The sequence below is a fragment of the Sus scrofa genome, chromosome 12 (genome assembly GCF_054392235.1).
Source record: "Sus scrofa isolate SSC_HxYL_T2T_F1_AM1 chromosome 12, Sscrofa_HxYL_maternal_Yorkshire_Landrace_v2.0, whole genome shotgun sequence".
Taxonomy (NCBI): domain Eukaryota; kingdom Metazoa; phylum Chordata; class Mammalia; order Artiodactyla; family Suidae; genus Sus; species Sus scrofa.
This window is the reverse complement of record NC_139394.1, coordinates 38,993,654-39,020,288: the sequence shown is the minus strand read 5'-3', so window position 1 is coordinate 39,020,288 and position 26,635 is coordinate 38,993,654. Positions and strand designations below refer to the sequence as shown.

Sequence of the window (26,635 nt, the reverse complement as noted above, 5' to 3'; positions counted from 1 at the left end):
CTATGTAACAACCCGCCCCAGATCACATAGGTAAATGGGGGGGGGGCAGGGGGGGCGGTACTGGAAACTTAGGTCTGTTTGTTTGAGGAGGGAAGGCAAAAATCAGAACAAATAAGTTTAAGGAGAAGGACAGAGACATAGAGAACAGACTCGAGAGTATGAAACACATACCTCTAAAGACCTACATCTTTTTAAATTCATTTTATTTAATTAAGGAGGTTATTTAATTAATGGAGGTTTTAATTTTATTTAATTAATGGAGGTTCCCAGGCTAGGGGTCCAATCAGAGCTGTAGCCACTGGTCTACACCACAGCCACAGCAACACGGGATCCGAGCCACGTCTGCAACCTACACCACAGCTCAGGGCAATGCCGGATCCCTAACCCACTGAGCAAGGCCAGGGATTGAACCCACAACCTCATGGTTCCTAGTCGGATTCATTAACCACTGCGCCATGACAGGAACTCCATCTTTTTTTTTTTTTTTAAATGGTCACACTTATGGCATATGGACGTTCTTAGGCCAGGGACTGAATCTAAGCCACACCTGTGGCAATACTGGATCCTTAACCTGCTGCTCCACAGTGGGAACTCCAAGCCCTATGTCTTTATCTTAGGTGTTTAGAATGTGTGTGCAAAGCTGAGTTCTCAGCCAGAGTGGCCTGGACCCTAAGGGCAAGTCCTCTTAATTTGCTTCTCACAGAAGCATCTGGGACTGGGGGCAGGTCGGGTCACATCTCCCGATCTTCCAAGAAGATGCAAATAACTGATCCTTATGCCCACCAAGTTTCCAGTGCCCCCACCCCCATCCCCACCCTACTCTGCCCAAGTCCTCCAAGCCCACTTCTCTTGGCCCTCCCCAGGTGTCACTGAGGACAGGTGGCCAATGTAGAAATCTGTGTTTGCATCTTTATTAGTAGGAGAACTTGCATCCCAAGCAAGCAGATGTATTTAGATGTTTTCTTCTCAGGAGCCCTCTTCCCAGCTGAAAATTCCCTGGAGGAGGAGGACGCCACGGCCCCTGTGTTACACTGCCCTGCTAGGGATGAACAGCACCCTGGTCGAATGGCCTTCTCTTGGCTTCTGTTTTTAATCTGGTGATGCGTCCTTGAGAAACTCACTGTAAAAGGCTCGAACCAGACAAGAGTGTGGTGAGCATGGGTGTCATGCCACAGATAGGACTATACCAGAAAGACCCTGCTGCTGTCTTTTCTTTTTTGGCTGTTATTTGTGGCATATGGAAGTTTCCCGGGCCAGGGACCGAACCCATACCACAGCAACGATCCAAGTTGCTGCAATGACCGTGCTGGATCCTTAATCTTGCTGAGCCACAAGAGAACGCCTGTGTTCTTTTTATCCAAGTAAACCTGACTTCAAGGTCCTATCCCACTAGGTGGATAGAAATTTCTTTTCATGGGAACTCCCCTCATAGAGCAGCCAAGACTGAGCTACCTTAGTCTCGTTCACACTGGTCACCACAAACATGCCTAATGTCCAAGCGCAAGTGTTCCCTTGAAACTCAGGTGGGCAAAGCAACGTTGCCAGGGTCCAGCCCTTGGGGTCCACCCCTCCTGGAGCGCAGACTGTAGAATCCCACAACTGGACGCATCTCCCGCACCCCTCCCCGCTCAGGATTCCAGGGGCTCGGATGACCTGCCGCCCCCACCCCAGCCCCCACTGACACACTCCTTTCTGCCTTCAGGACACTCACATTCCCGCCAAGACAGGTCTTTAGCAACATTTGCTTTTGGCAAATGCCCCTGAATCAAGGAAGTAGAAGGTGAGCTTCTCGGAATGGGAGGAGAGCAAAGACAGGAACAACATATAAGTAGCTTTCGTTCTTTTTTTTTTTTCCTTCCACAATAGCACGAGAGAAAACTCAATATCTCCACATATTATCCTATGATCGAAGTACTCAAAGCAAAGCACCAAAGTCTCTCTTTACCGGCTCTTTCATTCCTCTCCTCAAACTACCATTATCAGGATGTTGGTGTGCATGGTGTTGTCTCCATAGGTAACTCTCAGTTAACTGGTTGCAGACATTCAACATTTAATTTAAAAACCTGAAGTTCCCGTCGTGGCTCAGTGGTTAACGAATTCAACTAGGAACCATGAGGTTGCGGGTTCGATCCCTGGCCTTGCTAGGTGGGTTAGGGATCTGGCGTTGCCATGAGCTGTGGTGTAGGTCGCAGACGCAGCTCAGATCCCGCTTTGCTGTGGCTGTGGTGTAGGCGGCAGCAACAGCTCCAATTCGACCCCTAGCCTGGGAACCTCCATATGCTGCAGGAGCAGCCCTAGAAAAGACAAGAAAAAAAAATTTTTAAATCTCTGTAGCAGGCACGGGGTAGAGGGGTCAGTCACAGCCTGGGGGAGACAGATGTCTGCAGACAACTAAGATACCCTGGGGTGAGTCTGGGGCTGTGGAAATGCTGCGCACTCTGGGGGTCTGGAGGAGCAATTTCTTCCCTCTCCTGATGGAGCAGCAAGCGCCAAAAGCGTTTGGGGACACGGAACGAGTTATTTCTGGAGCATGGGTTACCAGCAGGGAGGGGTATCAAGAGGGATGGTAAGCGTGAGGCCGGCCTGAGGGCCTGAGCTGGAGCAGGCAGAGCCTTGGAAGCTGTGTTTAAAAGTGCAGGCTTATGGAGTTCCCGTCGTGGCACAGTGGTTAACGAATCCAACTAGGAATCATGAGGTTGCGGGTTCGATCCCTGGCCTTGCTCAATGGGTTAAGGATCCGGCGTTGCCATGAGCTGTGGTGTAGGTTGCAGACGCAGCTCAGATCCTGAGTCGCTGTGGCTCTGGTATGGGTTGGCAGCTACAGCTCCGATTGGACCCCTAGCCTGGGAACCTCCATATGCCGCGGGAGCGGCCCAATAAATGGCAAAAAGACAAAATAAATAAATAAATAAATAAATAAATAAATAAATAAATAAAATAAAAGTGCAGGCTTAGAGCTCTGAGGAGCCCTTTCTGAGCCTAAAGAGGAGGAGTGACACGCCCTGTGGCCTCAGTAGAGAGCCCCGAGTGGGGTGAGCTCATCAAGTGGCAGAGCATCGACGGCGGCGTGTGGTAGAGTGGCTGCGCTGGGAACAGCAAAGGGACAAGTCAGAGACGTGTCCAGGAGCCAGACTTGTTAGGATTTGGGGCTTGGTGAGTGGTGGTGGCGGCGGGGGGTGAATTGAGGTTGGAGGAGACGAGGAAGACGACGTCTGACTGGGTAACAGGTGGAGAGCCGTTCTAGTCCCTCGGAGCGGGAACACGGGAGGAGCAGCTTTGAGGGATAAAATGATTCGTTCCGTGTGGAACACGCTGAGTTTGAGGGGTCTCGTTTAAGCTTCTTCAGGCAGAAACATCCAGGTCCCGCCTGGGGTCTGGAACGCAAGAGAGGGCTGGGCTGCACATTTGGAATTAACCACCTCTGTGTGGGAGTGGCTGGGTCACCCAGGGGGACCGTGGAGAGTGAGAGGAGGGTGGAGGACAGAGTCCTGGACGTCACCACCAATGTCTCGGGGACTTGTCCTTGGGCCCGGGTGCTCTAGGAATGTGTAATTAGGAAGGCCTATTTTCTTAGTCTTGAATTGGGGGAAGTTTATCATGTTTCCAAAGTCAAATGGAGTGTGTTCTTAATTTTTTCTTTTTTTTACTTTATCCTACATCTTTCCATTTCTTCTGTGTCATCCTGGGGATGCTACTTAACTATTCATTGCCTCAGTGTCCTCATTTTTTTTTTTTGTCTTTTTAGGGCTGCACCCTCAGCATATGGAGGTTCCCAGGCTAGGGGTGGAATCAGAGCTACAGCTGCCGGCCTACACCACAGCCACAGCAACACAGGATCCGAGCTGCGTCTGTGACCTACGCCACAGCTCACCGCAATGCCGGATCCTTAACCCACTTGAGCGAGGCCAAGGATTAAACCCACGTCCTTATGGATACTAGTCAGATGCGTTTCTGCTGAGCCGTGATGGGAACGCCAGTTTCCTCATTTTTAAAATGGAGCAGTTACAGGGTTGCTCGAGGATAAAAAGAGTTCCTGCACCAAAGTGCTTAGAACAATCACTGCCCCCCTGCCCCGTATTTGCTCCATAATTGTAAAGGGTCATCATCATATTTGCATGGCAATGTCAAGGTGACTATATGGTTCATTTGGATTCACTGACTCCAGAGGGTGGAGTCAGACAGAGCTAGGTTCTACTCTTGTGTGACCTTAATTTCTCTGAGCCTCAAGCTTCTCTCTCTTCTTTAAGTGGGAATGATCACACCTACCTCACAGTGAGATACCATCTACAGGCTCTGGCATGCCAAAGGTATTTACTCATGGTTAACTTCCTCCCCTTCCTTCTTCCATGGTTGTTCGTTCGGGACTGGGGAAGTCTGGGGACTCTGACCGCATGTGTGTTCCTCCTTCTCAGCATCCTCTTGCCATGTAGCTCTGCAGGTTCCCCTTGCAGAGGCCCGGGTAGGGGCAGCAGGGTGGTTAAAAATTTGCAAATCTGGGAGTGCCTGTTGTGGCTCAGCAGAAACAAACCCGACTAGGATCCCTGAGGATGCGGGTTCAATCCCTGACCTCACTCAGTGCGTTAAGGAGCTGGTGTTGCCGTGAGCTGTGTTGCTGTGGCTGTGGTGTAGACTGGCAGCTACAGCTCCCATTCAACCCCTAGCCTGGGTACTTGCATATGCTTCGGGTGCGGCCCTACAAAGCAAAGATAAAATAAAAATTTACAAATCCTTTTCTAAAGACTGCTCTTCTCCAAGGGACTCTCCCCTCTGGCTGGTGAGATGCATCCTGAGAAAGCTGGGCCAGGGGCAGGGAGGGGAGAAAGCGAAGCTGTAGGCGTCTGAGGCGCTGCGTGTTGTTCCTGAAGGAAGGGATCACGTCCTTCCTTCCCCTGGACCAGCTGACCTGGGACTCCTCGCTGCACCGCCCGTCCTCTTGCCACCAAGGAGATCCTTCTCAAATGCAAATCTGTGGTCCCTGCTCTCGCTGGCCTTTCCAGCCTCCGCTCCAGCCTTCCCTCCGGGCCAGACCTAACTGCCTGCCGTCTCTCTAACCCCATTTCTGTGCCCCCACCTCCGCATAGGCTGCTTCCTCTGCCAGGAGAGGACCCTCCCCCTTGCCGCCGGTCCACTGGGTGAACACATACCTTTTCAGTTCCCAAGGAAGCACTGAAGTCCCTCTGTCCTCCCTGCACAGGATTTGTAGTCGCCCTCCTCCCCCCTCCCACAGGCCCCTGAACGAACACCCAGCATCATAACATCATAATACAGGGGATTCCCCCTGTGGCTCAGCAGAAATGAACCCAACTAGGATCCATGAGGATGCAGGTTCAATCCCTGACCTCACGCAGTAGATTAAGGATCCAGTGTTGCTGTGAGCTGTGGTGTAGGCCAGCGACTGCAGCTCTGATTTGACCCCTAGCCTGGGAACTTCCACATGCCACACGTGCAGCCCTAAAAATCGAGGAAAAAAAAAAAAAAGCCATCACAATATAGTGTTTGCCTGCTTGTCTCCTGAGCTTCTTTAAGGCAAGGAGCCTGTCTTAGTCACTGTCAAGTCCTCAAGGCCACGTACCGGGCCGGCACCAAGGGGGCCTTCAGGTTTGGTGGAATGAAGAAGTGATAGGGCAGATGGACAGACTGATGGAGCTTGTGGAGACGGGGGCTCCAGCTTCAAACCCATGCCGCAGTCTTTTCCTGGGGGTTGGGGGCACCTATAACCTTCCTCCCACACTAAACTGGATCACGACCAGACTAATAGCCCTTAATTTCTGGGAGCAAGAATGGAACTCCCTGCCACCTCAACACCCCCTGCCCACAGATTTGTATTTACAACGATACAATTCAAAGCCAGATAGTGCATGTTTATTGAGACCCTCCAAGGCCCAAGGGACTTCTGTGACACGGTGAGAGGAATCAAAAAGTGACTGTGCTTTTATTTTTATTATTTTTTTATTTCTATTTTTTGTCTTTTCATGACTGCACCCACGGCATATGGATGTTTCTAGGCTAGGGTTCAAATAGGAGCTGCAGCTGCTGGCCTATGCCACAGCCACAGCAACGTAGGATCTGAGTCACATCTGTGACCTACACTGTAGCTCATGGCAACGCTGGATCCTTAACCCACTGAGCGAGGCCAGGGATTGAACCCACATCGTCATAGATACTAGTCAGGTTTGTAACCCGCTGAGCCACAACGGGAACTCCTGACTGTGCTTTTAAATCCATCATTGACTTTATCAGCTTCATCCCCATCTTCAGAAATTCCAAATTCCCTCTGGTTCCTCTGATGGTTCTTTCTGGAAGGCCTTTGGACTCAGCAGCAGTAGAGAGGGCGTCTTGGACAGCTCCCTAGTAAACATCCCTTTCTGGTCAGGACACATTGGGTTTCCCCTGGGTGGGAAAGCCCGACCTGCAGGATCATCCTTGGCCAAATAAGTCACACCGTGTTCTCCCAGCACTCTGGGAAAATTAGGTTCAAGTGGGAATTAAAATCAGCCTGAAGGAGAAGCGAGTGTACAGAGGGCAGTATCGTCCCTTGGATGAGGGGCTCCTCTGGGCTCTGTTGGCACATGTTGGGCCCACTTTCCCCTTAGTCGTGGCTCAGCGCTGGCCGGGCTGGAGGCTCAGGGTCTTGGACTGGACCTGCCATCCCTCAGAGCAGATGAGCTGAGCTGGCCCCACCCCTCTGCATCATCCCTGGGGAATCAAGTCTTATCTGTCAGCCACGCCTCATCCCCAAAGAGTTCTTCTCCTTGTCAGCACCCTGCTGAATCCCAGGATGGGCAGAGGGGGGTGTTGAGAGGAGCAAGACAGCACCAAGCGAGAAGACCCAAGAGAGATGGGAATCGCCATGGCAACTGCCGCCTGGCGACATCCCGAGAAGGCAGGAGGCACCTGTGGTACCCAGCACTGCCCTTGGGGAGCAAGGAGGGAAGGCAAGATCCTGAAAGCACTGATATGGGCTCTCAGCCTGGGATTTGGGGAGCAGAATCAGGAGGTGAGTGAGGCTGGGGCCAGGAGAAGAGCCCTTTGCTGCTGACCAGTTTGGAAAAGCGGGGCTCGGGGGTTGTTGGAACTGCTTTGTGGCAGGTTCTTCCTCTAGGGCCCCTTTTGGACACCCCTCATTCCTATCCACCCCCGCCTCCATGTATCCTTGGCCCTAACGCCCCAGAAATGACAACTGGTGGTCCCTAGCTTACAGTGAGGCCACCTGAAGGCCCTTGTGGCACCAGGAGACCTGCCAGGCACCTGCATAGAACAGCGGGGAAGGGCTTGGTTCTCACAGCTACGCCTTCTGCTCCCTAGAGCCTCCCTAACCTGCTTCTCTCTCTCTCTCTTTCTGCAGTCCCACCCCCTGTACCTGTGCAACGCCAGCGATGATGACAATCTGGAGCCTGGATTCATCAGCATCGTCAAGCTGGAGAGTCCCCAGCGGGCCCCCCGCCCCTGCCTGTCACTGGCCAGCAAGGTACAGTCACACTTGACCCCCCCACACTCACCCAGCCCCGGGCTGTGAAAGGCCCCCATGGTCTTTGTCTGCTTGTTTTCTTTCTTTCTTTCTTTTTTTTTTTTGCCTTTTTCTAGGGCCACTCTTGCGGCATATGGAGGTTCCCAGGCTAGGGGTCGAATCGGAGCTGTAGCCACTGGCCTACACCAGAGCCACAGCAACGTAGGATCCGAGCCTTGTCTGCAACCTACACCACAGCTCACAGCAACACTGGATCCTTAACCCACTGAGCAAGGCCAGGGATCCAACCCGCAACCTCATGGTTCCTAGTCGGATTTGTTAACCACTGCACCACGATGGGAACTCCTGTCTGCTTGTTTTCTGAGTGGTGTGCCCAGTTCTGGTTTTTCTCACCCATGACTAGTCTGAGAGATGTGGAAACGGAGGCTTCCTTTCCCCACCAGCCATGTACCAGCAGATCTTTCGGCTGTCCTCGAGGGCCTGTGCCGCACCCCAGCTTCTTCCCCATCACCTGGAAACTCCTACCCCTCTTGCCCTGCCCAGTATCAGAGCAGAGGGTGGAGGGGGGTGGTCAGTGGAGGACTTTTCCATCTTTTAGAAATATGTACTGAGAACTATGCAAGAAGAGCAGAAACAGAAGTCATCACCCCTACCCTTAGAACCCTCTTCCTCTGCGACTGCAGACCAGCGGCCCCACACTTCCACAGGGCACCATTGGCTGGAGGTGGCAGCAGCTGCCACCTTTCCACCATCGCGGAATCTCTGATTTGCCATGCGCCCCATGGGCCTGCTTCCTCATAGGTCCTGTAAATGTTTGCATTCATGACTCCTGCTTTAACATTAGTTACTATTTTCTTTGTGCTTACCATGTACCAGGGGACATGGGGTAGATACTTTTTATACATTAAGTCTCATTTACTTTTCACAATGATCAGGAAAACTAGACCCTATTATTCTCTATTTGAGGTACAAGACAAGGGAAGGTCAGAAATCTTAAGTACCCCGCCAGGCGACACAGCTAGGAGGGGACAGCGCTGAGATTTGAACCGAGCCTCGTCCTGTTCTCAAACCTGGGCTCTCCCTCTCTCTCTGCTCCCATTCTGGCTGGGAAAGCTGACATAGGTGAAAAGATTCTCATGGTGACCTAGGCCAGAGTAGAGCTAGATTGTGGGTGGCACAACCAGCCAGACTTGGGGGTGAAAGAAGAGGGTGACCGGCCCACCCTGCGTGCCTGCTCCTTGTACTTGGGCTCAGGGCCCCCTGGGGATTTCCTGATCCTCCCGAGGGCTCTTTCCTGAGCCCCGAGTCTCAGGGAAACAGCCTGGTTCCCCCAGGGGGCAGGGATGCGGTCAGGACACTGATGCGGTGCCCACAGTTTAGGTGAAGAATTCTCTCAGCCTGGCTGTACTGAGGGAGGAGGGGGGACCCGGGGAGGTGAGGGGGGGGCAGGACACACCCGAGGGGCTGGAGAGTGTGGCGTCTCTGCAAGTCTGTGAGGGTCCCCGTGGCAGCAGAATTTGCTTGGGCTGAAGCTACCCCGCTCTGGCTCCCCCATTTCCCTTGCTTGACACGATTTGGACAAATGTCATTGGCGTCTTCCTTTGGTGGATGACTGCCGGGGGTTAGGGCGTGTGAGTGTGGGTGTGAGTAGCGAGGTGGGGAAGGAGGGTTCAGAGCAGCTCTGCTGTCCCTCTGGAGCCATGCATGATGTCGCGTGCACGTGGACGCCCGGCAGCCATCCGCATGTGTCCACCCAGCAGGTTTTCTCGCCCCCAGAAGACCACGCTCCCGTAGGAGAAATGAGCCATGTGCACAGACACTGGCTGACAGGAGCCTGTGGGCAGTGCTCTTCGAGGTACAGAATCAGCGGTGGCTCCACCGCTATAAAATGGGACTTTTCCTCCCCCCCGCCCCCCGCCAGTGATGAAGAGAACGTCTGTCAATACCAGTGCCTGAGTTAAGCCAAACCCCAAACCAAAAAACTGTTAGGAGTTCAGAAGACGCGCCCTGGCCGCTGTCCTGTGACCTCTTTTCTTTCTGTGGTCACTGCCCGAGCTCCCTCCCCGCCACACCTTGTCCCCTCCCCGCATCCCTCTGTGGGAACTGCTCTGGCCTGGAGCGCTCCTCCTTTGACCTGACCAAGTAGCTCCCCCGTGGGATCCCCGGGCCCAAAGGAGGTCTGTGAAGGTAGCAGTGTGGATCTCCCAGCTGCCTCCAACGCTGGAGACGTCCCGCAGGCCCAACTAAACCATATATGTCTTTTTGCTTTTGGATGGCATTCTAACAGTTCAACATATTAATACAAGTTATCACATAGGATGGAGTTCCCGTCGTGGCTCAGTGGTAACGAGTCCAACTGGTGTCCGTGAGGGCATGAGTTTGATCCTTGGCCTCGCTCAGTGGGTTAAGGATCCGGCATTACCATGAGCTGTGGTGTAGGTTGCAGATGCGGCTCAGATCTGGTGTTGCTGTGGCTGTGGTGCAGGCCGGCAGCTGTATGTAGCTCCAATTTGACCCCTAGCCTGGGAACTTCCCTATGCAGCGGTGCAACCCTAAAAAGCTAAAAAAAAAAAAAAAAAAAAAACCAAAAATGAAAACAACAAGTTATTCCATAAGAAAATGAACTCTGTGTCACCGGTGCAGTCAGTTTGGTGAAACATATTAAAGAATATGGCTCTTTGGGTATTCCTGTCGTGGCTCAGTGGTTAACGAATCCAACTAGGAACCACGAGGTTGCGGGTTGGATCCCTGGCCTTGCTCAGTGGGTTAGGGATTTGGCGTTGCTGTGAGCTGTGGTGTATGTCGCAGACGTGGCTTGGATCCCATGTTGCTGTGGCTCTGGTGTAGGCGGGAAGTTATAGCTCCGATTGGACCCCTAGCCTGGGAACCTCCATATGCCGTGGGTGCGGCCCTAGAAAAAGACACAAAGACCAAATAAATAAATAAATAAACAAATAAGAATATGGCTCATGGGAGGCGTAGGGGAAAGGTGGGTCTTTGGTGATGAAATCTGAAAACCACTGCCCTCAGTCAGCCTGTCGACCAGCTGACAGGGTCAACAGTGGTGCCGCAGAGCAGGGGCTCTTGATCCAGACAGCCCTGGGTCTGGAGCCTGGCGTCTCCACTGCCCTGAGTGTGACCTGGACATTTCAGCTCAGCTCTCTGAGTCTGTTTCCTCATCTGTAAAAGAGGAACATTACCAAGGCTTGCATCATAGAGTCGAGATGAGGGTTGAGGAGACGGGGCAGATGGAGGCTCTCGGCCGTGTATGCCGAGCACACAGCAGTCACTCAGTAAACAATTGCAGTTATGGCTCTTGTCCTTGTCGTTGGCATCACAGCCTGTGCTTTCAAAGTCAACAAGGTTGGTCTTTTTCGTTTACTGTCGCCTCTCTCGATCTTCTCTGAAACCCTCACCATAATTCTTTTGGACTCTTTCATTCTTGCCAGCACCATCTCCTTCCTCCCCCGACCCAGCCGCCCAGATGGGTTTCCGTTTCTGTATTGGCTGTTTCACAGCCATCTTTGTGATTACCCGGGCCCTTATCACCTCGTGCCTGGACTGGAGCAGTGGCCTTTGCCTGGTGGAAGGAGCTGGCTCTGGAGGCAAAAATGGGCATAAGCCCTGCCTCTCAGACCCTAGAGGCCACTCCCTGTTAACCAGCTAGTCGGAAGGCCAAAGTTTGGGGTGGGAATTCTGCCTCCGCTGCCGTGTGATCCTGGGCAAGTTGTTCGGTCTCTCCGAGCCTCGGTTTCCTCAATTCAAAAGTGGGGCTGATGACAGTCTTTATAGAGTTGTTGTAGGGAGTCAATGAAATCACCTATGCAAAGCACCTAGTGATAGCGGCTCTAATAATAACTAACACTTAAGGAACACCTACTGTGTGCACCATTATAAGGCTTTACATGGATTAACTTATTTGGTCTCTAAACAGCCCTGTGAAGTAGGTCTTATTAGAACCCCTAGTATACAGAAAGGAAAATGAAGGCACAGAGCAATTGGGTGACTTGCCCAAAGTCACAGTTGAGAGCAGATTTAGGACTCAGACCTAAGCAGTCTGGGCAGAGGGAGTCTCAGGAAAGGCTGTACCCCTTCTTCTTCCTCCTACCCTTGCTTTCAAGCCCAGATGATCCCACCTCTTCTACTGAAACTTCCCTAACTGGCTCGGCCCATCTAGCTCCCTAGGAACGGAACGCTCTCCCTCCCGGCGCACTGCCAGGGTCCTGCCCATGCTTTTCACACCAGGTTTCACAGAGGTGCCTTGGTTGGGGCAGGAGGTGGGGGGCAAGCAAGAAAGGAGGGGGAGCCAAGTGTCCTTCTTATCCCCATTCCCACCCTCGACCTCAGTTCACTTTTATCTGTTTTGTATTGTAGATTTGTGTCAGCTTGTGTGCATGCATGTGTGTGTGGGGGGGGGGAAGGGGTGACACAGGAATGGAGGGAAGGGCTTTCGGCATCGAGAAAAAGTTTGGAAATGACTGGTCTCCTTCATTCACTTGTACTCTAAAATGTTGTTATCAGCACTGTAATTTTGTGTATGGGCCTTGTCTCCACAGCTAGATTATGAGCTGTTCTGGAGGGCTTGGCCTTCCCTGGCTCAGTGCCCTGGGCACAGTGGGTGCTCAGCCAATCTCCAATGAGGAGGAGATACACAGCGGCTGTCACTGTGTCTGCAGAGGAAAACCTAAGGCTCAGGGAAGAGCAGAGCGGAGTGCAGAGGCCCTGGGATGCACTGGCTTCCGTGCAGCCGGCCTGGTGCTCTCAGAGGGCTGGCTGACTCTCTGGGTTGTCTTTCAAAAGCCCGTTCTTCCAGTCTGGAGGACCTGCCATCCTCTCCGGTTCCCAGATTCTAGTCTCTGAAGAAGTGCTTCTTCTCCTCCATGCCTCTTGTTGGGGTGCAGGTGGCCTGGAGGGCAGCGTGGAGGGCCCGGGGGCTGGGCAGCCATCTGGCCCCACCTCTTGCTTTTTGATTCCTAGAACTCTGGACCCAGGCACCCACTGCCTGAGAGTCCTGTTGGTTTCCCCTGTTGGCCAACCCTCTTTCTTTGATCGCTTTTACAACTTTGTAATTATGGGCTGTAATGGGCTGGGGTGTTTGAACGTCAGGGTAATTACTTTCCACTGTTCCTACCCCAGTCCTTCAAAGAGAGAGGGGTGGGGGAGTAAGAACGTCTCCAGAGAAGAGAGTCTGGGCCCTGCCCTCCTGCTCTTTCCAGGCCGGCCTGGGTCCAGGGCCTCCCTCTGGGGATGAGAAACATGAGACCCTGGTGGCACTGTGTTCTGTGCCTCCCGGGGTGACCTCCCCACCCCTTGGCCAAGTCCAGGACTGTGACTTTAGCCATGGGAGTCCTTCTCCTTTTCCCCTGGGGCTGCTCCCCTGCCCTGCTTTGGAGGTCTCGGGAGATTGGAGAGCTTTCTTTTTTCCTTATCTACCCAGGGGCAGGGTAGACTTTCTGGGGGTAAGTGGGCTCCAGGAGGTTGAAGCCCGTGACCTCTCCATTTCTGCCGCGATTCCATTCTGGAGTCTTGTGAATTTCCAGGCGAAGAGCCTGGCGAGCCTGGGCCTGGGCTGGGCCTGGGTGCTGGGAGAGGGCCTGGCCCAGATCCTCAGGGAAGGAGGAGGGAAGAGGGGGGTTACCCTCCTGAACGAAACAGGCCCCACCACCCTGCCGGGGCTCCCCTGCCTGAGGCTGCCTGTTCTGAGGGGCCCCCTGCCCCCTGCCGCTCCCTGGGCAGCGGGGAGCAGGGAGCGGGAGCAGGAGCCGCTCCCCTGGCCTGCCTGGCAGGAGACCTGCCCCAACAGGCTCTCCCCGGGAAGGGAAGCAGAGATCAAAGCGCTGGGAGTGTGAGTCAGGCCGGCACTGGCTCCTCTTCCTGCCACCACTACTTGCAGGAGGATTAACTCCTTCAGTGCCTGCAGGAAGGCCCCAAAGACTCGGCAGGCCCCCAAGGGCCTGAGGTCCCAGCCTGCTGCCTCTGCTCGGTGAGCCTCTGCCCTAGGGAGGGGGCTGGATGGAGAGCGTCCGCGCTGGCGGCGGTGTGGCGGGGAGGCCGAGCGGCGGCTGGAGAAGGTCTGTCTGTTGGTCCTTTGCCCTCGTGCCTCCACCGCACCCTCGGCTCTTATCTCTCTTCTCTTACCCCACACCCAGAGCCCCTGGATTGCGGCTGCTTGTTCTCTTTCTGGCTCTGCTCTGCCTGGTTGACTGGAATCTCTCGGAGCCTGGGCGCGCACGCACGCGCGTGCCCATGTGCATAGTTGCGGCCTTGTGGGGACAGCCCCGGGGTCCCTCCCATCCCTTGGGGGAGGCGGTGAAGGGATAAGGCCCTGGACAGGGGCTCCATTAAGTCCTTGAAGTGGAGCCAGAGAGAGAGTTGGCAAATCAAAGTGGGGCAGGGAGAGAGAGCTGGGGAGGTGGGCTGAGCCTGGGACTGTGGTAGATGCCTTGAGTGGGAGCCGCGTCCCAGGCTCACGGACCTTGGCCTGAGCCGGGGTGGGAGTCGGGGGTGGCGGGATGATCAGGCAGGGCTGGACCCTGGAAAGCCCAGCTGGGTTCTGAAGGGGCGCTCTCCCTCTCTGCGTTCCCTCTCTGTACTGGGGACGGGTCACCCCCTCCCCACGCCCTGGGGGCTGCCGATCAGTCCTCACTCTCTGTTCTCACACTTCTAATTGAAGGCAGACGGGGCTCCGGACAGCAGGGGCTGGGTCTTATTTGTCCTTAGGCCTAGAGCCTGGTCCACCACCTGCGAAGGGTTTGCTCCATTACAAAAGGAATGGGGTCCTTGAAGCAGGACCTTGGTGAGCTCAGGGCGGGCCAGGGGAGCTTAATCCCACTGACCCCTTGCTCGTGGTGTATGTGTGAGTGTGCAGAGATGTGGCGTGTGCAAAAGCCTCCCAAGGGAGGGATGGGCTGTGTCCTCTGACCCCCGTTGGACCTCCGCTGTGTGTCTCTGCAGGCCCGGATGGCAGGTGAGCGAGGAGCCAGCGCTGTCCTCTTTGACATCACAGAGGATCGAGCCGCTGCGGAGCAGGTACCTGGGGACATGGGGTGTTTGAGGAGGGGGCTGGACAGAGGAAGAGAAAGATACCAGGGGAGGAGAAGTCAGGACCCAGCCGCCCTTGGGGGCACTTTCCTTCCTGCAGCTGCAGCAGCCCCTGGGCCTGACGTGGCCAGTGGTGTTGATCTGGGGCAACGATGCTGAGAAGCTGATGGAGTTTGTGTACAAGAACAGAAAGGCCCACGTGAGGATAGAGCTGAAGGAGCCCCCAACCTGGGTAAGCCCCTCAGTTCTCCAGCCCCAGCACCTGCTCTCACCCCCGCCTTTTGCCGAGGCAGCTCCCACTGAAAGCCCCTAGACTCCTGGAGCCAAAGAGACCTTAGAAGTCCTCTAGTCCAACTCGCTGTGCCCGCTGTGCTCGTCTAGGCAAGTTTCTTCCCCTCTCTGGGCCTCATCTACAGCATGAACAGTTGTAGAGTCGTTTTTGTTGTTGTTGTTTGCTTTTTCCTTTTTATTTTAGGGCCGCTCCCATGGCATACGGAAGTTCCCAGGCTAGGGGTCGAATCAGAGCTATAGCTGCCAGCCTACACCACAGCCACAGCAATGAGGATCCAAGCCGAGTCTGCGATCTACACCACAGCTCTAGGCAACACTGGATCCTCAACCCACTGAGCAAGGCCAGGGATCGAACCTCCGTCCTCATGGATACTAGTCGGGTTCTTTACCACTGAGACACAGTGGGAATTTCTAAAGTCATTTTTCAGCACAGTGGTTTCCTGGCATAGAGTAGCAGAGCCAGACTGAAGCCTTGGTCCCCTGGCCCCTGGCTGGTGTTTCTCCTGGACTAGGAAGCTTAGCCAGCTGCTCACTGGGCCGCCCCCACCTTGCAGGGGGTCACTTTCCCCGTTATCCCAAGGTCTTCAGGTGGTACCTCTCAGGGCTGACATCTGGAGGACCCTCCCCTGTGAGTGCCTGGGGACAGGGCCCACCTAACTCCCCGGCAGGTTCCTCTCCACCGCGTCCCCTTTTCTGAAAGGCTCCAGGGGCCCCCTGTTCTCCGCGTGTCCTGGGCTGATGTGCTTCTCCCAGGGTGCCCCTGCTCCTTCCAGAAGTATGACCCTTTCCCTCTCTGCTCGCGCCCCCAGCCAGATTATGATGTGTGGATCCTCCTGACGGTGGTGGGCACCATCTTTGTGGTCGTCCTGGCCTCGGTGCTGCGCATCCGGTGCCGCCCCCGCCACAGCAGGCCGGTGAGCTGGGTGGGCTCCCTGGGGAGGTGGGCGAGGGTACGTGTGGGGGATGGTGGGGAGCAGGAAGGCAAAAGTGAAGAAGGAAAGAGCCTGCATGCCCATGAAGTAGTTTATACCAAAAGGCCCCGGCAAATGACTGTTCATTTCTAGCAGCCTCTCTCTGTGGGTGCCCTCGTTTGTTCATTCATTAGACAAACAGGGTGAGCTCCTGTTATGTGCCAGGCACTGGTCCAGGTTTGGGGGATAGCATAGTGAGCAAAAAGGCAAAAGGTCCCTCCCCTGAGAAGCTTTCATTCTATGGGAAAGAGACAGACAATAAAAAAATTAATAAGTAAAATATATAATTATGTATTTATTTATTTGTTTTCTGCTTTTTAGGGCTGCAGGTGCGGCATATGGAAGCTTCCAGGCTGGGGGTTGAATCAGAGCTACAGCTGCTAGGCTACACCACCGCCACAGCAATGCAAGATACAAGCCATGTCTGTGACCTACACTGCAGCTCATGGCAATGCCAGATCCTTAACCCACTGAGCAAGGCTAGGGATCAAACCCACATCCTTACAGATACTAGTTGGATTTGTTTCTGCTGGGCCACAATGGGAACTCCCTATAATCCTTTAGATGGTGGTATATGCCAGGGAGAAAAATAAAGCAGAAACGGGGAGAAAGCGCAAAGGGGACAGGGTTAATTTTTTGTTGTTGTGTTGGTCTTTTTAGGGCTGCACATACAGCATATGGAGGTTCCCAGGCTAGAGGTCAAATCAGAGCCACAGCCACAGCAACTCCAGATCCGAGCTGCATCTGTGATCTGCTCCACAGCTCATGGCAACACCAGATCTTTAACTCACTGAGCGAGACCAGGGATCGAACCTCCATCCTCATGTATAATAGTCGGGTTCCTTACCACTGAGCCACAACAGGAACTCCATGACAGGGAACATTTTTTAAAGCAAGGCCAAGGCAGGCTTCATTGAGAGGCTGACATTTCAGGAATGACCCTCAATGGGTGAGGGGGTCATGTGTGTAGATACCTGGGGACAAGGTGATTGAGGCGAGAAAACAGAAAGTGCCAGGTCCTTGAGGCAGATGTGTGCCCTGTGTTTCTGAGGAACAGCAAGGCCGTGTGGCTGGAATCCAGGGAGTAAGAGGACAGAGCAGGAGGCAAGGACAGAGAGTTCATGGGGGCATAGGCCTGTGTAGGCGGTTGTCAGGTGTTTTTTTTCCCTGCTCTGGGTGAACTTGGAGCCATTGGAGGGCTTTGAGGAGAAGCAGAGCCATGATCTGACTTAGGTTCTAACAACGATCACTCTTGCCGCTGGGATGAGACCAGAGTAGTACAGGGAGGCAAGGCTGGAAGCAGAGATTGGCTCAGAGGCAATGACAGGAATCCAGGTGACAGAGGTGGTAGCTTGGATTAGGGAGGTAGCAGTGAACGTAGGGAGAATTAGTTAGAATCTCGGTATACTCTGGAGGCAAAGCCAACAGGTTTCCGGATGGATGGATCATGGGGTGTGAGAGAGGAGTCGAGAATGGCACCAAGATGCTTGGCCTGAGCAACGAAAAGAACGGAGTTGCCATTTCCCGAGGTGGGGAAGACTTGGGGTGGGGGTGGGGGGGCAGGTGTTGGTTGGGTGGTCCGTGGGGTTAGGAGTTCGGTGTGGGGCCTGTCAAGTTGGAGGTGCCTGTTAACTATCCAAGTTGAGATGTCCAGCAGACAGCAATCAGTTACTCTCACGGTCCTCGAGGAATGGGAAGGTTAGCAGTGTGAGTGGGGGATGGGGTGGGAGGGCTTGGCTGGCTTGGCAGCGCCATGTGTGAACCCCAAGGATACAGACTCCCAGGGGCGGTCACATGGCCCCGTGATCTAACCGGGTGACTGAGAACCACGTTCAAGCTGGAGTCCAGGGGAACTTGGAGGGAAGGGGAGCCCTTGCCCCATTCTGGTCCCATCCCTCTTCCCAGGATCCCCTTCAGCAGAGAACAGCCTGGGCCATCAGCCAGCTGGCTACCAGGAGGTACCGGGCCAGCTGCAGGAGGGCCCGGGCTGAGTGGCCAGACGCAGGAAGCAGCTGCAGCTCAGCCCCTGTGTGCGCCATCTGCCTTGAGGAGTTCTCAGAGGGCCAGGTGAGGCCAAACTGTGCTTCCCCGTCATGACCAGACTGGGGAGGGAGGCTGGAGGGTGCGGAGGAGGCCCTTATGGCTGGTGTGGGTGTTCAGGCTGCATCCACGTCCTGTGTATCCTGCGTGGATGACCCCAAGGTTCGCTTTTTTTCCTGGTCTTCCAGGAAGAGAGAACTACTGTCTGTCGAGCGTGTACCATGTGCCAGGCTCTGCCAAGGGTGATTTGGAGGCATTGTCTCATTTTAGCCTCATGACAGTGAGGGGGCGGGTGGATTAGCCTCATTTTACAGCAGAAAACTGTCTGTTAAGAAACTTGCCCAAGGTCATGCAGCTAAGTGGCAAGATCCAGGTCTACTTGATACCCAAGCCCAAACCTTTTCTGTTGTACTGTGAGGTCTTTGAAAGCAGGTGATGGCAATAAAGAGGCCAGTGGGAGTCGGGGACACCCTCCTTCCTGGCCACTGCTGTGGCTGCAGGCACCTTTGGTTCAGAGCCTTTGTTTTCTCCAGGAGCTACGGGTCATTTCCTGCCTCCACGAGTTCCATCGCACATGTGTGGACCCCTGGCTGCATCAGCATCGCACTTGCCCCCTCTGCATGTTCAACATCGTAGGTAGGAGGTGGGCCACAGACTCCCCTGTGTGCAGGCAGATGGGTCTAGAAGGGGCAGGATGGCCTTGATTGTTCTTTAAGATGAGCACTGCTCGAGGGGCCCTCATTTGAGGGGGGCGGCCGTTCCATAGCAAACTTTTTTTTTTTTTTCCGTCTGCACCTATGGCATGTGGAAGTTCCTGGGCCAGGGACTGAACCTGCACCACAGCAGTGGCAATGCCAGATCCTTCACTGCTAAGGCCATCAGGGAACTCCCTAGACATGTTTATTATGAATGTCCATGACGACTTTGTTGATTCTAAATCTGGGTGATTTGTATATTTATTATTGCGGTTTTCCAGCAATGAAGTATTCTATTCTAACAAAAATAGGATATTACGACACTTTTCCAAAAGAGGAAAGCGAGTTAGAAAGCCTCTTTCTAATCCATCCAAGGGTGCAGTATGGGGTGATGATGTCCCTGGGTGAAAGTCCCACACGGGCTGATGGGAGGATCAGGGCCTGCCATGTGCAGGGGACAACCGAGGAGACAAGTGCCTGGAAGGAGCCTGGGCAACCCAGGGCGCAGGCAGGTTAGGAAGGTCCCTGGTCCCTCAAACTCTGACGGGTCCTGTGGGCTATGCAGGCTTAACAGGTTTGCTACAGCCGCTGGCTTCTGAATGTACCCTCCTTAGGTCTGTGGAGTCAAACCCCTGTGCTCTTGGTTCTTTCTTCCAGAGGGAGATTCACTTTCTCAGCCCCTGGGACCCTCTCGATCTTACCAGGAACCAGGCCGGAGACTCCACCTCATTCGCCAGCATCCCGGCCACGCCCACTACCACCTGCCTGCTGCCTACCTGTTGGGCCCCTCCCGGAGTGCAGTGGCTCGGCCCACGCGGCCTGGTTCCTTCCTCCCATCCCAGGAGCCCAGCGGGGGCCCTCGGCACCACCGCCCCCCGAGAGCTGCACATCCCCGGGCTCCAGGCGACCAGCAGCGCCTGGCCGCGGCCCAGCACCCCTATGCACAGGGCTGGGGGCTGAGCCGCCTGCGATGCGCTTCGCAGCACCCCACTGCTTGCCCGCCACCCCCGCGCCGGCCTAGGCCTCACGACAGCAGCGGCTCTGGAGAAAGCTACTGCACAGAGCGCAGCGGCTACCTGGCAGACGGACCGGCCAGCGACTCCAGTTCGGGGCCCTGCCATGGCTCTTCGAGTGACTCCGTGGTCAACTGCACGGACGTCAGCCTGCAGGGCATCCACGGCAGCAGCTCTACCTTCCGCAGCTCCCTGAGCAGTGACTTTGACCCCCTGGTTTACTGCAGCCCCCAAGGGGGGACCCAGGGCGAGGAGACTCAGCCTGGCGTGACCTCTCGGCCCCGTTCTTTGGACTCCGTGGTGCCCACAGGAGAAACCCAGGTTTCCAGCCATGTCCACTACCATCGCCACCGGCACCACCACTACAAAAAGCGTTTCCAGTGGCACAGCAGGAAGTCTGGCCCAGAAACCGGAGTCCCCCGGTCCAGGCCTGCCATTCCTCGGACACAGCTCCAGTCAGAGCCGCCTTCACCTGACCAGGAAACAGCCAGATCCAACCCAGCGGCTCCTTCAGGGCAGCTCCCCAACCCACAACGGCCCAGGGCCCTCACCGAGCCAGCCCCTGCACCAGCCGATGCCTCCAGCCCAACCCCCAGTCCCGGCAGCCTCTTCCACTTGCAGAAATCCAGCCTCCCTGTCCGACACCCACAGAGGAGACGGCGGGGGGGTCCCTCAGAGCCCATCCCAGCCTCTCGACCCCAGGACGTGACTGCACCCCCAGCCTGCCAGATTCTCCCCCATTATGGTCCTAGCCTGGCATACCCTTGGTCGCCAGAGGGCCACCCACTGATCTTCGGACCTCCGGGCCTGGACGGAAGGCTGCTACCAGAAACCCCAGGCCCTAGTTACCCCAGCTCACGGCCAGTGTGGTTGTGTCTGACTCCACGCCAGCCCCTAGGACCACACCCATCTGGGGAGGGGCCTTCTGAATGGAGTTCTGGCCCCCCAGAGGGCAGGCTGTGCCCTTACCCACACTGCCAGGTGCTGCCAGCCCAGCCTGGTGAGTTTTAAGGGGAAACGGGTCTGGTGGGGTGAGGAGACTAGAGCTGGATATTGCAGAACGGGTGAAGTCACCCAAGAGGTTGATGGACGCTGAGAAGGGTACAGCAGAGGTGACATTCAAATTACTGAACAGCCGGCATAGAGTAGGATGCTGGCCAGGCTACTTCAGCCCTGCCAGCTGTTCCTCCTTTAGTTGCCAGATCCTGGGGAGGTCTCAGCTGAGGTCCTAGTGTGGCTGAGACACGGGAAAGCACTTGGGCCAGTTTGGGGCGGCAGCTTGAACACGAGTGTCAGTACTTTAAAAATTGGTACAGCTGTACCAGTGCATATAGCCCAACATTAGCTGTAAATACAAAGAAGGCCAAGAAGTGTTCCTTGCTCTCGAGGACCATGTGGACAAATAGTTGCTGAAAACCATAATCCCAGGCCACATGAGATCTTGGAAGAGAAAGAATGACAAATAGCCATAATTCTGGGCTATTGAGAAGAACTCTGTGAATGATGGGGGGCAAAAAAAAGGAGGAGCGAGATCCCAGGTGGTTCCCAGCAGCCACGTGGGTCCTTACGTTTTCCCCTTTCCCCTGGGTTAAAAGAACAACTAGGACTTCCCTTCCATGCACCTTTGTTAATAAGACCAACCTCATTTTCTTGGGGACTCAGTGCACCCCTTTTATTGTACTTCAGCCAATGGTGATCATGGAAATCTTCAACTTTAACTTGTTATTTATTTGCTCAAGTCTTTCTCTTTCTCTTCCCGATCCCCCACCTCCCACTTTTCCCCACCTTCTCCCACTGTGTGGATGACACAGCTCTTTGCCTATAGCCATTGCTAGGAGGGCCCCCTCTGTCCCCTCTGAGAGATAAGACTCAGGAATCCCACAGGCAGGACCTGAGAGCCGCAATCATCCATTCATTCCTTTCTTCCATTCTTTCTGCGTTCTATGCTTGCTGTGTGCTAAGCTGGGCTCTGAGGACATGGACCTTGTCAACCAGGAGACCCAGGTCTTTGGAGAGATGGGTATGCAAAGTGTTATAGCATGGAAAAGAATTGCTTCCACAGGGCCACATACTGCAGACTTTAGCCAGGTGTTTGGTGGTTCCATTTGGATCCTGTTGCGTGAGTACTTTCAGTGCAGCCAGGGCCAGAGCACCACCTCCCTCTCTCCCAAACTCATAACTAGTTTCACTGCCCCCCCCCTTTCCCCTGCTGATCCAATCCAATCCATGCCAGGTCCTGGTAACCGTATCTCTGCCAGGTTTACTTCCGTTTCCTCCAGTACTGATGGCCACTGCCCATGACTTGGGTGCAGCCCAGAGATGGAGGCAGGAGCCTCCCAGCTCCTCCCTTCCCTCTCACAGGACCATGAAGGCTGGGAAGTGCACATCAGCTGTGTCCTGCAGAGCCGTGTAGCCCCGTGACCCTGCTCTCCTACCCGTCCATACTGCTGCCGGGTGATCCTCCTCAAATAAACTGTCCAGAAGTCTCCAAATGTTTTGTTCAGAGTAAAGAAAAATCCAAACTGGTTTGGCATTCAAGGCTCTAATACCAGCTGGCTCTCATCTCCCTTCCCAACCTCATTTTCCATTCTTCCCCCGTCCCATGCTTTAGCCAAACTAGGTAAACACTTCCTGCAGTTTCTGCAGCCCAGAATATTCTGCTGCCTTCCTATTACCATAAGTCTACTTCTCCCCTGTTCCTGCAGGACCAGCACCTTGATCTCCACTTTTAGGAAGCCCTTCTTCTTTTTCTTCTTTTTTTATTTTTTTATTTTTTTTTTGACTTTGCTAGGGCCGCACCCGAGGCATTTGGAGGTTCCCAGGCTAGGGGTCCAATCAGAGCTGTAGCCACTGGCCTACACCACAGTCACAGCAACTCAGGATCTGAGCTGCATCTGCCACCCACACCACAGCTTACGGCAATGCCAGGTCCTTAACCTACTGAGCAAGGGCAGGGATCGAACCCACAACCTCATGGTTCCCAGTCGGATTTGTTAACCACTGAGCCATGACGGGAACTCTTCAGGGAGCCCTTCTCATTGCTCCACTCAGACATCGTTTCTCCCCTGCCTCAATTCATCTCTTATGACCCCAGCCCTGCCCGCCTGGCTTAATTGCCACTTAAGTGCACACCTTCTCTCCTACAAGGTTGTCAGGTCCCTGCTGAGTCTGTGGTCTTCTCTTTGGCACATGGTATCAAGCCAGGTCCACAAGTGCTTAGCAAATATTTATTGGGTGAATGAGTGGTTAACTATTGGTAACACACTGGTTGCTATATTGCTATATATGCGTCTCTTTCTCTTGGTTTGTTTTTCTCTCCCCTGTGTTCCAACTGGGGCCCCTCTCAGCTTTCAATCTTTTTTTTTTTTTTTGGTCGCACCCACAGCACATGGAAGTTCCCCAGCCAGGGATCTAAGCTGAGCCACAGCTGTAATGCTTGATCCTTAACCCTGTGCACTGAGCTGGGGACCAAACCTGTGCCTCTGTAGTGACCCAGGCTGCTGTGAGCAGATCCTTAACCCATTGTGCCACAGCGGGAACTCCTCAGCTTTCAATCTCATCACCCATTCTGGACCCATTCCCTGCTCCTGCCTCTCTCTAGTTCCCTCCCAGCCATACTCTCTTAGAGGTGGAACAAGCAGGAGGCTGGCCGGACCCTCCCTGACTTCTTTCCTCCTCTCTCTCTGAATGCAGGCTCAGAAGAGGAGCTTGAGGAGCTGTGTGAACAGGCCGTGTGAGATGTTCAGGCCTCACTCCAACCAAGAGTGTGCTCCGGATGCCTCGGGGCCCTACCTGCCAGAGTCCGGCTCCTGAGAGAAGAAAGGACCTCAGAAAACACCGCTCTTTTATGCCGGACTTCCTGGCACCCCTGGCACAGGAGTGGTGATGGTGGGTGGCAGGAGGTGTTGTTTCCTGCTCCCCGCTCCAGACCTTGTCTGCAGAACCCTCTGCAGTGCCGCACGTCTGTGTCCAGCCTGGCAACCAGCTAGCACTTGTGTGGGCTGGCTTCCTTGCAGGCCGGTTTTGGGTTTTGAGAGCAGGAAGCTAGGTGTGGGCAGATGGGTGTCATAAAGGCGGTGCTCCTTCCCAGCCCCAGTAGGTTTCCCTCATCCCAAGCCTCCTGTTCACACCAGCCAGTGGGTCCAGCTGAATGCATGGGCCCTTCTCACCACCTTCCCTGGGAGAGTCCTGCCCACCAGCTCTGGCTCCTCCTCGGTGAGGCTGCTGCATAAGCAGCAATGCTGGTTCTTACCATTTTCCTTCTTAGCAAAAAGATAGGGAGCCCAGGGGAGCCCGACCCCAAAAGGGGGGCTTTTCAGCTTCTCCAGAAAGGGCCTGCCCTGGTGCCTAAAGGAGGATATTTCCCCCTCCTTGTCCTCACTTGTCAGATCCTTTGTATTAAGTGAGAGAGAAGGCTCTGTGGATTCTGCACCTGAGGGGGTAGAGCAACTTGAAGAACCTGGGTGGAAGCCTCTGAGCGTCAGACTCCCTTGTCACTCCAGCAGCCCTAGTTCCTGGGGGATAGGGGTGGGGATGGTGGGAAGGGAATAACTCTGGACTTTATGTAGAAAGAGGGAGCAAGGAGTGAAGGTAGAAAGGGCAGAATTATTGCCGAACAAGGAATTTTTCTCTGAGAGCAGGGATAGGGAACAGAGGAGAACAAAGGAGAGGTAATATGGGACCCTTGGGATTAGAGGGCCCAGAGGCCCAGCTTCCCAGTATAAGCCACGCAGGCCCGGGACACCCAGGAAGAAGTGGAGCTGGAGCAGGAAGTCTGCCCTGGGCAGCTGGTTACCGAGTGGGCACGGGCTGAGGGGCCTCCTTGGGGTGACATTCACCCCAAGGCAGTTGGAGCATTGCTGGCCCCTCAGGCATTATCCCATTTGGAATGTGAATGTGGGAGCCAAGTGGGCACAGGACCCCACCTGGGAATCTTCTTCCCCCAAAGTCAGGGGGGAACTAGCACCTAGGTACCCACGTGGGTATTTATATCTGGACAGAAAGATGCTTGAATCAGGCACTATGTTGAGAAATGTATTTATTTGCTAATATATTTATCCTTAAATGCGGTCTGGTCTTGTGGTTTTGTTCTGTCATGACTGTCACTGAGGGTAACAGCTCCGTCCTTTATATGGGAGAAATAAATTATGTTTGGTATCAGAGGCTAGGCTCTGATTTATGAAAGGACCGAGGAGACTGCTGGGCTTGGCCCTAAGAACTGGCTTGTAAGCCCCTAAACCATGGTCTAGTGAACTCAGGGAAAGAGAAAGCATGACTGGATTCTCACTGCGGTTCCGTTTGTTACCTGTATTGTCATTGTCCTCATTTCAAACTCTCACTGATGACGCTTCACTGACTTTCTCTGTGACTCTGGGCAAATACTCTGTGCCTCACTTTTCCCACCCCTGAAATGGACCCACCTCACAGAGTGAAGTGTGTTCCAAAGTAGAAAGTGTGCAGTGATGGAGAACACCCTAACCCATCAGAGCCCATCGGAACAGGCATGGACGGGCACTGGCAGCACACTGGCCTTGAAGAAGCTCAGTTTCAATTTAGGAGGCCTGGCTGGGAAGATAGACCAGCAGGGCCTGAAACTATCTATCTATTTATTTTTTGTTTTTTTGCCTTTTCTAGGGTCGCTCCTGCGGCATATGGAGGTTCCCAGGCTAGGGGTCTAATCAGAGCTGTAGCCACCGGCCTACACCACAGCCCAGCAACGTGGGATCCGAGCCATGTCTGCGACCTACACCACAGCTCAGGGCAATGCTGGATCCTCGACTCACTGAGCAAGGCCAGGGATCAAACCCCCAACCTCATGGTTCCTAGTCCCATTCGTTAACCACTGCACCACTAAGGGAACTCCTGAAATTATCTATTTATATCCCAAAGCTCCAGTTCACATAAACACAAATGACTGTCCTCTGCCTACACATAGGACTAATGTGAGGATCAAGGGAGCTGGTGCTATGTCGGTAGGAAGAGTTCCACAGGGCCTGGACAGGCCTTTGCTCGCCTCCTGCCTCCTGCCAAAGTGCATTTTCCCTTTCCACTTCTCTGGGAAAGGCTTGGTTTTTGTCTCATGCCCAGTTTTTTGGTTTTTCCTGTTTTGTTTTTGTTTTTTTTTTTTTTGTTTTTTTTTTTGCTTTTTGGGTCCACCCTCGCCATAGGTTCCCAGGCTAGGGGTCAAATCACAGCTACAGCTGCTGGCCTACACCACTGCCATAGCCACACCAGATCCAAGCTGCGTCTGCGACCTACACCACAGTTCACAGCAACGCAGGATCCTTAACCCACTGAGCAAAGCCAGGGATCGAACCCACAACCTCATGGTTCCTAGTCAGATTCGTTTCTGCTATGCCACGACTGGAACTTCTCTTGCCCAGTTTTGAATCTGAAAGCTTCTTATAAAGTGAAATGAGGGAAAAAAAAAAAAAAAATCTCCTACAGATGATCTGAAGGAAAGGAACTATATAAAAGCTAAAAGATGCACAAAGCATAAATTATCAGCTGGGCCGAGGAAACGTACCAAGAGTTTTTAGAAATAATTGAATATGCATTTTCCGGGTGACAGCTCGCAGACCAGCAATCTCGTGGACGCAAATGGAAACCCAATCACGCTCTGATTGTTAGGAAGGAGCGGGGCGGTCTCTGGATTTCTTTTCGTCTCTGCAGAGATAATCCCAGAGGGAGACAGTGGCCCTACACTTTTAAGAGGGAAGACAAAAAAGAATCTCTGCTGTCATCTGGGATCCTCCAGGGAACCCGCGGGGCGGTACCAGCCGCCCAGGTCAAATGGCCCGCGCGCCAGGATACCACCCGGGCCGCGGGGAGCCCCCGCGCAGGCGCCAACCGTGCCGCCCCTCCTCCTCGGGCTCCGCCCACAGGCCCAACGGCCGCTGGGCCTCGCCCCGCGCTCCGGCCCAGGTGGCGGGGGCGCGCGCCGGTCCAGGTGACTCTCCGCCGGCCCCGCCTCTAGACGGGAGAAACCATCTCCTGAGGCGGGGGGTGGGGCGGGGCCCGCGGCCTCCCACGCCGGAAGAGGAAGTCTGAGGAACCGGAAGTGCGTGTATTCTGGGCAAATCGCTGTTTACTTCCTGCGAGCGGCAGCTGTGGCTC

At 54.3% G+C, this 26,635-nt stretch overlaps 1 protein-coding gene across 11 annotated transcripts in view; it reads left to right on the top strand.

The window, feature by feature from the left end:
* Positions 1-24,587, top strand: part of RNF43 (ring finger protein 43) — a 67,526-nt gene extending 42,939 nt beyond the window's left edge. For 4 of the 11 annotated variants that reach the window (XM_084984968.1, XM_084984967.1, XM_084984966.1 and 1 more), the window contains exons 4-11: positions 7,346-7,468; positions 14,423-14,497; positions 14,610-14,741; positions 15,610-15,714; positions 17,677-17,838; positions 18,345-18,447; positions 19,164-20,519; positions 23,213-24,587. In XM_084984968.1, coding sequence (XP_084841094.1) covers positions 7,346-7,468; positions 14,423-14,497; positions 14,610-14,741; positions 15,610-15,714; positions 17,677-17,838; positions 18,345-18,447; positions 19,164-20,519; positions 23,213-23,256 — 2,100 coding nt within the window. In that variant the 3' untranslated portion in view covers positions 23,257-24,587. Of the gene's footprint in view, positions 1-4,247; positions 4,308-7,345; positions 7,469-13,377; positions 13,540-13,629; positions 14,265-14,422; positions 14,498-14,609; positions 14,742-15,609; positions 15,715-17,676; positions 17,839-18,344; positions 18,455-19,163; positions 20,520-23,212 lie in introns of those variants that run through there. The other 7 variants (XM_084984969.1, XM_084984973.1, XM_084984974.1 and 4 more) reach the window with 7 other exon arrangements.
* The last annotated feature ends 2,048 nt before the right edge of the window (positions 24,588-26,635 follow it).